This window comes from Echinops telfairi, unplaced genomic scaffold (assembly GCF_000313985.2).
Source record: "Echinops telfairi isolate 266 unplaced genomic scaffold, ASM31398v2 ScPeMD7_7427;HRSCAF=8465, whole genome shotgun sequence".
NCBI lineage: Eukaryota > Metazoa > Chordata > Mammalia > Afrosoricida > Tenrecidae > Echinops > Echinops telfairi.
In genome coordinates this window covers 2,875,416-2,886,336 of record NW_022111327.1, presented here as the reverse complement: position 1 = coordinate 2,886,336, position 10,921 = coordinate 2,875,416, and the positions used below count along the sequence as shown (strand labels likewise).

At 34.7% G+C, this 10,921-nt stretch overlaps 1 protein-coding gene across 1 annotated transcript in view; it reads right to left on the bottom strand.

Annotated features, from left to right (window-relative positions):
* Positions 1-4,273: 4,273 nt before the first annotated feature.
* RADX (RPA1 related single stranded DNA binding protein, X-linked) overlaps positions 4,274-10,921 on the bottom strand; it is a 59,731-nt gene continuing 53,083 nt past the window's right edge. Inside the window, exons 13-14 of the mRNA XM_004710093.1 lie at positions 10,150-10,314; positions 4,274-4,407 (exon numbers count right to left, since the gene is read on the bottom strand). Coding sequence (XP_004710150.1) covers positions 4,274-4,407; positions 10,150-10,314 — 299 coding nt within the window. The remainder of the gene's footprint in view (positions 4,408-10,149; positions 10,315-10,921) is intronic.

Here is a 10,921-nt window from a genome sequence, read left to right as displayed (position 1 = left end):
GTTACGTGTTGGGCTGTTTGAAACCACGAGCTGTTCCTTGAAAGAAAGACAAGGCTTTCTACTCCTATAAAGTGTTATGGTCTCGAAAACCCACAGGGGAAGTTCTTCTCCATTCTATGGGGTAGTTGGGAGTCGAAATCAACTCAACCGCAGTGTTCGACTTGAGTTTATGCTCCATCACATTTGTGTACATATTTGCAGCCAAGGTGAATATACATGCCATATCCTCTCTCAAATCCATATATTTTGTGGGTATAGTTTCGCATTCTCTCCCACACCCATTTATACTACATGTTCACCTATGCACCTCTATACAGATCACTACTATTGTCGGTTTCTGAATATAAGTTTTTACCTTTGTTACCATTAATTCTTGCACTTTTCCCAGTGACTTTCCCCTCTTCCATAACTTTTTGCCAATTTTCTTCTTATTGTATATTGCCTTCCCCTTCATCCAAGTTAACACTCGTCTACCTCTAGCCAGTGACTTCTTCGTCCCCCTCCTACCTCTGGTAACCATCAGAGAAAGTTTCTTTTATTATGAAAACCTTTACTTTGTATAATAGTGCACTCATACAACATTTGTCCTTTTGTGATTGACTAATTTCACTCAGTCTAGTGGAGGGAAATTCCTTAAAATGGCTCTTATAAGATGGGACTATGCAAATAGAGCGAGTGTCACACTACTAGAGGAGATGGGTCAGTTTTTGTTACCACCCCCATGGGCTCAATGGATGAGCCATCTTTGACGCAGGAACAGAGCGAAAGCCTAGGACCATCTGAAGAGCATGTTCCAGATCTCTAGCTGAAGTGGTGGAAGCCAAGTCCAGAGGCAACAGAGATGGTTGGAGATTGAAAGGAGCAACACTGAGACTAAGGAATAACTTCTCATCTGACTCAAGACTATGGGACTGGGAGCCAAAGCGGCAGGTAATGATCAAGTGGCTGGAAGACCAAGGACAAGGTATTGTCCATTGCTTTTGAGTTGTAGAGATCTATTAAATCTATTAACTTCCCTAATAAACCCCCCTGATTGTGAATATTGTCTTTGAGTTCTGTGTTGTCATTTCAACAAATTATCAAACCCATCAGAGAAGTAGAGTGCTGTGGGAGGAATGGTTGGTGCCACAATGGTTAAAGAAGGATGGAATGTGGAAGCATGTCTCAACCCCTACCTCTTGGCAAAAGGGAAGCCAGAGGAGGTCAGATAGGGGCCCCAAAAATGTTTATTACACTCAGCAATATGTCCTTTAGTGTCATCCGTGTTACGAGGTGATTCATAGAATCATTGTTATTCATTAAAGTTGTATACTATTCCATCATTGTACCACTACTGTGTCAGTCCATCTTTTTTGCTGCCCTTCCACCTTACCAAGTATAATAACCTTCTCTGAGTACTAGTCTCTCCTGAGAACACAGTAACTGCAACAATGGGTTCAAACAATAACAATTGTACAGATGGCACAGGACAGGACGAGTCTATGTTTCTTTCTATTGTATATAGAGTCGCTATGAGTCAAAACCGACTTGACAGCTCCTAACAACAAGTATTCCATTGTGTGTCTGTATGGTTAATGATCATTTAAAACAATTGATTATTGAAATAGGCAGGATTGATCAATACACATTCCACCTTCCATCATTTTACCTGCAAAATCTTGGATTGCAATACTTCAAAAAAATAAGTATACCTGAAAAGGTAACCAGTGAAATAGCAACGTACCTGATTATAAATCAGACACATGGTTTTAGAATAATAGGCTTTATTAGAGGTTAGTGTAGTGATTCCCAAAGTGGTTGATATAACCCCCTGAGGGGCACTGGAATGATCCAGCGGGGCTGCAAAAAGAGATACCTACACATTTTTCTCGATTGTGGGCTGTAGCATAAAAAGTTTTTATTGCCAGGGGATGGATGAATACTTTTTTTGTTTTTTGATTTTCCTGGAAAGGTGGCAGTAAGACAAATGTTTGAGAAACTATGATTAGATACTAACAGCAGATACCTAGCTAAGAACATTAAGTAATATTGTTAGAATCACCATAGGAAGATTTAAAATTCATTAAAAATTTTGTTACTATGAGTAAAAATAATGCAGCATAGTTCCAACAAAGAATTAAAAGTGTTTGGTAGACAGAATGTGTTCAAATTCTTCCTTTAATAACTTACCAAAAGATTTCAGTGTGTACATATGATGGCCAAAAATGTGGTTACAAGTTGGGCTGCGAACCACAAGGTCAGCAGTTCAAAACCACCAACTGCTCTGTGGGAGAAAAAACGGGGCTTGCTACTCTGGTAAAGAGTTACAGTCTTAGAAACTCACAGGGACAGTTCTATGAGGCGGCATCAACTCCACGGCACTGAGTTTGGTTGTTGTTGATTTTTTAATGTTTGAAATGAACTTATATGTTATTAAGGACTCTAAGTTTTACTTTTTCCTCCTTTTTTAGCCACTCGGACCAATATTTAGATTTGAGGGATAAGGAATCTGGAAGGTTTTTAAAAATTTTTTTAGTTTTTACAGCCACTTAAAACTAGAAATTTTTCATTGAAAGACTGCGGTCCTCAAGTAGACTATGAAATATTTCAAAGAAAATAAAACAAGCAAAACAAAGAAACAAAATATTTCATAATTTATTTTATAATGTGAAGGTGATATCACAATAGTATATTTGTGCTGCCTTTTAATTATAAAATATATATTCATACTGGAGGATATATTAATCTATATTAATACTTGAAGATAAATTCCTCGATGATAGTTTGATATTTTCTTAGGAAACTGCTATAACAGTTACCCAACATGGCACATATTTTTAACCCCAAATTTAAGTGGAAAAACTACTAAAACATAAAATAAATTGCTAAGTAAATGTTTTTAAAGCTCTTAAATATGTTTAATCCATATTTAGCATTCAATAAGAGAGCAGAAATCACACCTCCATGGAGTTTGGAAATCTTAATCTGAGGTTTCAGCTTCAATAGTTATGCTGTGTTTTTATTTTTGTCCCCTTCTCCAACATCTAAAATTGAAATGCTATTGAAAATTTATAAACCTTTAACGCAAAACCCCAGATTCAGTTTGATAAATAACAGCCTTCAATTCCATGTGGATGAATCCTCTTGGTTTACTTAGAAAGTGCATCAAAATCGATTATAGGTCAAACACATGGAGGGAGCATAAAAATCCATCCAAAATAAGACAATACACATAAAATCTATTGCATTTTAACTTCTTTAACACTATACTCACATTTTAAACAAAAAGAGGCAATATTTTGATTAATATTTAAACACAGATATTAATAACAGAAGATTAAACAATTTATTGCTAAGCTGTAGTATGTAGTTTAGGTTCATGAGCTTTCCAATACATTTGAAATATATAGCATATAAAGTCACAGAACAATAGACCTTGAAGGAAACCCTCTAAGCTTCATTATAATCAGATTCGTTTTGGTAAGGATAATCTTTAGAGTTATAAGATTTATATGATGGTTGGTCATATTGGTTCATCTAATGAATCACACAGATGTCAACTAGAGGGTCCCAAAATATGGAATGGCTACTTAAGTTCAAAATGCAGTACACTGGTAAACAATTAAAGTAATTAACTTAATTACAGTTTTCTACTTTCAACATGTGCACTTAAAATGTTAACATGGGATAAAATTTGATTGTTGAAACTAGTATTACAAATACCAAATTTACAAACAAATATCAAAAGAATTTAGATATAATGAAGCCTCTGACTACATAATTTGAGTCAACATATTCATTTTACAAGGGCAATTGGACTAGTTGCAATCCATGTGCACTTTTTAAAAGGTTAGATTCTACTTTGGTTATGAAAAATGCAGGGTAACCACTTTAGGAGAATCTAACCTGCAAACTGGCAATTCAAATTTTCTCTTTAAATATGACTAAATTATAAGGATGTTAAATATCCTTGAAAAGTTGGTCTTGTGAATTAGGACGTTTTATGCTGAAGCTTTAGGATAAAAGTACATTTCACAAATGGGACAATGAAAATAAATTATTACAAGACAAGATAATAGCCATATAGATGAAAAGCAACTTTTCTTGATACACAACGGTTGGGTTTTCATGACCTTTACAATACTGAATATACAATGAAATATGTTAGCACCAAATGCAAGACAAATATAAAGCTATTTAATAACTTTAGAGGTATGTAATTCTTACTGAAACTACCAACAAGGATATTTTCAAAGCAGTGTTCCCTTTGTAGCCTAATAATCTCATTTGCCTACTATTCACAAATATTCTCTGGAGTATAAATTTTATGCAGACAGACTTCGATTTTATTGTCACCCAAATTACAGATATCCACGATACTGATAACATGGGCTTTATTCAATTCAGTTACTGCTTTTATAATATCACCTAAAAGTAAAAAAAGCAGACAGTAAGTATTGTAAAATACTTAAATATTTACTTGCATTTTGCATCATATAAACTGATGATTTTTTCTTACAATATTAACATTATTCTTCATCTCTTTTATCTTTTAATTTCCAACACATATTCATGTTACAGTAACTTCTAAAGATAAAGATGAACACTTCTGACAGATGCCACTAATAATATCAAGTCCTGGGCTGGTAATCCCAAATCATATGTAGTTTTATGGAATTTTTTATAAGCAGAATTGAGTAAATCTAGATATCTTTCAACATCATTTATGACCCATTTGAAAAATTCTAAAACATGCAAGGCACCATTTCCATAAATTGTTGCAAAACTTCAATGATTTAGGAAGATGTCCACTTAGTTTAAAATTCTGTATCTAAAATGTTTTATTAGCCTTGACTTCAAAATAATTTTTCCATGGTATAAAAAAAAAAGCCTTTAATTTTGAAGGCTCCAGAACTAAAAGAGGCCTGATAGTACAGTGGTTTACACATTGGGCTACCACCTAAAAGGTCAGCAGTTCAAATCCACCAGTTGCTCCATGGGAGAAAGATAAGGCTGTCTACTCCCATAAAGATTTACAGTCTCAGAAACCGAAGGGGCAGTTCTACTTTGTCTTATAGTGTCAGTAGGAGTTGAAATTGACTTGATGCCAGTAGGTTTGGTGCAGCGTTTCTCAACCTGTGGGTCACGACCCCTTTGGGGGTCAAACGACCCTTTCACATGGGTCGCCTGATTCATGGCAATAGCAAAATTACAGTTATGAAGTAGCAACGAAAATAATTTTATGGGTGGGTGGGAGGTCACCACAACATGAGGAACTGTGTTAAAGGGTCACGGCATTAGGAAGGTTCAGAACCACTGGTTTGGTGGGTTAACAACACTAATACAGGTATATTATATATTGAAAGGATTTAAACATGTATTATTTGGAATAAACTTATGCATGTATGAACTGGATCCCAAGTAGTAATCCTTTTCTATTTACCTGTATACAAGTAAAGCACTTAAATTGTGGCGGACACATAGTGTTAATTTAATATAAGCAATCATCAGCTTTAAGGAAACCTATCATTAAATTAGGATGTTTTTATTCACATCACATAATAGTGCTTTTTAAATAATTACAAATTTTGCCTATATAATAAGCTTCATTTTCAAATGTTAGAATTACAAAAAAATTTCACTTTTGTGGGGGAACAATACAAACACATAAGGTGAATGTGGCAAAGAGAATGCTATGTGTTCCCCACTTGGCTTTCTAAGCCACATTGGAAGACAACATGCCCTGGCCTTTGCAGTTAGATTGGCACCATGTTTTGGCAAATTAGAATGAGAGTGGAACTGATACGCTACTTCTTGTTCAACATAATTAGAAGCCAGTTTCTCCTTAGTCTCTCTCTTCCTCTGTTTGCCAACCCAAGACGCCATTTGTTGCACTATGGGGCCGCAAACAGATCAAAGCAGACTGGATTATTGAGTCCCGGCTGGATCAGACCTGACTTGATATCTAAATAAAACTTTATTGTGTTCACAGACACACTGGAGTAGCTTTTTACTTGCAGCATACTCCAAACCACTTTATAAAATGGGTGTGCTATTCCTTACAAAATACTGTGGGAAACCCTGATTAACAAGAATAACACAATTATTATCTCCTTGTGTTACAAATAATTCTGAACCAAGCTACCCCAAAAACAAAATCAACCTAAATGGCCATCAAGTCCGTTCTGACTCATAGTGACTCCTAGCGGGCAGAATAGAACTGTCCCTGTAGGGTTCTGAGACTGTAGCTCCTTAAAGGAGCAGAAAGCCAAGTCTTTTCCCCTCAGAGTGGCTTGTGGATTCACACTACTAACGTTGTGGTTAGCGGCACAGTATGTAACCACTAGATCACCAGGGCTCCCAAATCAAGTTATACTTTTCTAATTTTTATCATTAGATAAGTTTACTCATGCTTTCAAAGAGTAGGAAGTATATATACTCACATACTCAAGAGTTAAAGATAATGCTAACTAGGATCTTGCATTCAACAAATGACTCCCAAGTGGCTTAGAATTTTAAGTTATAAAAATGAAATAACAAAGTCAACAGTAAATTATAAAAGATAATTTTGGATTGGGTATGTTGTAAAAACCAGCAGCTACAAAATAAAAGACTGATAGATTTGAGGACATTAAACTTTTCTTAAAAGATCAAAATAAAGCTTGCATTGTTTAAATGTCAAACTAGGCAAAAGTATTTGCCACATGTAATAAATGGTTACTTTTTTAATAAGCAAAAGAAAATAAATCAATAAGAAAAAATTGCCATAGAAAAATAGAAAAAAATAAAACTAGACATGCACAGAAAAAACAAAAATGGCTAATAAATATATGAAGATGTACAGGGCAGGAGATAAGGAATAAAAATGAAAATAATGAGCTTTTCTTTTTTTAACAAAGTAATCAGAGCTAGTGTTTATAAGGGTGTGAGTTAACTTGTACTCTTGGTTTTGGTTAACTTTTTAGAGGACAATATAATATCTATAACAATTTTAAATGCATACACATTTTGATCAATCTTCTAGGAATTTGCCTTGCAGATGTCTTTGTATAAGTGCACAAGGTCACACAGATATATGAAGGTAAGTAAAAAAGTATTGCTATAAAATGATAGATACCTTTATTAAACAAAATGATCAAAATGTGTAGTTATTGTTTCTGAACAATGCTTCCATCAAGAAGTTTATACTTTTGAAGCTGTATTTCCAACTTTTAAACCCTTCCTCCAAAGAATTCTGCCCTCTTCAAAGTATATCACATCAAAATGGCAGTTTTGGCATCTGAAAAGGCCGCGAATCCTGTGCCTTTTAAATGTTCTTTGCTTTTTGAAAACAAAAAGAAGTCTGAAGGGCTGGAGGGTGGATGGGCTATGATTTCCTAATAAAACTCTCACAGGACAAGCCTTGCTACCCTCACAGAACAAGCCTTGTCCTGATGGGTATTCCTCTGCACAACTTCCCTGGCTTTTTCTTCACCAGTGCAGCTTTCCTAATAAGCTCCCACGTCCTGTATCCTTTAAGATAACCTATCATGATTGCTCCTTTGCAATCCCCCTCAAACAATGGCCATCACCTTCTGAGCTGACCTCTTGGCCTTGAACTTAACTGGCCAGCAGATCCCCTTGGTAGCCACTGCTCTGACTGGCTCATTTTTGGGAGTTACCCTAACAAGACTAAGACAAATGTATTACTGTGAGAACTTTTCTGCAGCCGGTCACTGAACAAAGAGACATGTCCTAAAACATTGTGTGTAGAATAAGTAAAATAAGTCTATGTATGTGTGCACTGGAACCCTGCTCATACTAACTTTTTATTACCTTTAAATGTTTAAGCTTATCCATTACAGTACTGTTTGCTTATCCAAAAACATTTTGAAACCATGGATATGTCCATCAGCAGAGGATTGGCTAAATAACTTTCAGCACATTCACTACTTTGTAGTTATTAAAAAGAATGAAGTTACTGAATTCAATCCCATGGCTCAATTTTTCTTCAGGCAACAGGCAGGTCTATAAGCTGAACAATAATACGAGGGAGGCATGGACTCCTTAGAATAATTAGCCATTTGAGATCAAAAGGCAGCATTTGTCCAAGGACAAAGTTCAGAAACCAGGGAGGGTTAGGAAAGGAGGAGAATAGAAATAGGAACCACAGGGAGGCAGTGGGATGAGTGATGTTGCATTGTGAGGATTACAACTAACGAGATGAAATAAAATGGATGTGAATTGTTGAATGGTAAACAGTAAGCCTTCACTCAATTCATAACCAAAAGTTTTTTTTAAAATGAGGTAATTTTCTATATAGTCATATGAAGTATGTCCAAGATATTTTGTCAAAGGGGACAAAGCTGGTTCTGGAACTATCTGTTTAATATTATGTCATTTGGGCGGGTTACAGTATGTGTATGTGTAGAGGGGCAAAGACTGTTATATGCAGAAATAATTTCTAAGAGATTCCAAAGAAAATTAATATTAGCTATCTTAAATAAATGGTGGCTGGAATTGGGACAGTAAAGAAGGGAACTCTGACTTGTAGGCTCTACCTTTATGTAGTGTTTGAATTTTTAAGTTATGAGCATGGATATATTTTTGAATAAAAGGAAACGAATTCATAAGATATTTTTAAAAGATGACACCAATGTTATATTCTGAGGTACTTTGTTATACCACTGCAAATGTAAATATATAGTTTTTAATCTTTCAGTTTGGAATCACAGAAGGAATGGAACAGTTTATAATCAGACAGATTGGATTTGAATACTGCTGGTAATTGATTTGTAATTTGATTTGTAATTTAATTATCTATAAATAGGTGTTCATCTTGCACGTTCCTTGATAGCATTCATTATAACTTATGAAAAATGCCCAGACACACAGCTAACTGGCGTTATTGTGATTGGTGTTATTGTTAATGCTATATCATGAAAAAACATAGCATTCTATTCATAATGAAGCTTTTAATGACCACATTACTTTTCTCCTCCATGATACTTGTCCCATATATGAATTTCTTTAACAAAATGGTCCAGGTCTTTGTTCAAGGGACTGTGCTAGTGATGACTGCACAAATGTTAGTACTAGCAACAAACAGCAGAGAAATTTAACTTCATGTGTTATATCAATAATGGGCATCAGAGCAAAAGAAGTGTGACAGAAGGAAATGTGAAATGAAGCAAGGAGTATATAAATATTTAAATGATGTGTTAGGGCACAGTTTAGAGGAATGAACAATTTCTGAATCTTTATGGAGCTGCAATTTAAGAAAAATACTGTAAATCAATTAATGTATCATCTCTAAAATGAACTGTGAGTGAAATAAAAAACCTCATCTATTATAAAGCTGGGCACTCAAATTCAACTTGTAGTAACTAATATCGCACAAAATGACTTCATTTTAAGCCAGTTTGTAAGCCTCAGATTTAAAAACAATAAATACTCAAGAGTTTCATTAGCTTAGGAAGACCCACCACAAAAATCCCAAGATAATAAAGGCTTTTTAAAATGTACTCTCTTGATAAATGCAGTGAAAGCTATTAGAAATTTTTACCACATGCTTAGGAAATCAAAATAACAAAAAGTGAACATGATAACTATACTTGGACATATCCTGTCAATTTATAGGTATTTATAAATATGAAGTTCTCTATACATGTGTGTGTAACAGCCTAAACAATTAGTTGGTTGAAGAGTTTCAGTATTGGGATTACATATACTCCTATTAGTCTTCAAGGAATTTATTGCATAGTACCTGAATAGGTAGACATTTATAAAAGCAAACAATTGCATTATATTATACTACAGGAGTATTATGATCTTATAATTATGAGGGAAAAAAGAGCACGTTATCTTGCCTTAGTTGTAAAGACAGAATAGTACTGTTTGAATTTGTACCGTTTCATGTGCATATCACTTATGTCTAATGAAATACTTGTATGTAGATTTGCACTGTAGAGAACATTTTCATTGTCTACCTGGAATTCAATTCATTTATTCAATCTACTTGAAAATTATATTCTCACTTATAAGTCTTAGGGTAGTCATATCGAATAAATATTTAATTGAATGATTTAAAGCTATTTACAAAATACAACCTTAAGGTTGCTTACATGTGTCTTCATTTTATTTTACGAGTGAAAAGAACGATGCGTATACTTATCACCAAGACTGTCTTACCTGCAAGTACTCTTTGATCCTCAGGTTTGTCATCAGTTGCTTCTGGTGGAAATACACAGCTGGAATTCATGGAGCTTAATAATTTGTCTATTTGTGCTTCATGGACATCTTTGGAGCAATACATGGGCATGAATGCAACATCGATTGCTATCTCATGGTTCAGACCTGTTATAAAAAGTGCACATTTTTGAAAAAGCAGTAGTTAGTATGGGGTGTTCATGAGGCCAAGTTTGCCTGTTAGATCCGAATTTTATACCTGACACCATCTGTTTCAAAATAGCACACGTGCCATTGGTTGAAAGAATTCAGTGAAACCTATCACCACTGCTGAAAAAAAAATTCAATGTTTTACCAAGGGATGGAAATTTAAAATCTTCTTATTCAGAAGGACAGTAGCCAGGTCTCTTAAATGAAGGCAAGCAGCCTGAATTTCCTTGGTCACTTATGACAAATATCAATATGGGGTAGGAGAATTCAGAAATGATTATTGGTTCCTTTATTGCAATAAAATTTATTAATGTCTGACTCAAGCCTGGACAAGGATGGTAGTAACTAGGTGCCATATGTTCTCAAACATAAAGGTCCAGTTTCATTTATCATTAGAGCTATAAACAGTTAAAGTGAAAAAAAATGCTAAGGGGAAATGACCACTAAGAATTCCAACCGATGTCTGTCATTTTTTTCTTTTAAAAAAATCATTTTATTAGGGGCTCATACAACTCTTATACATCAATTGTGTAAAGCACATTTGTACATTCACTGCCCTCATCAT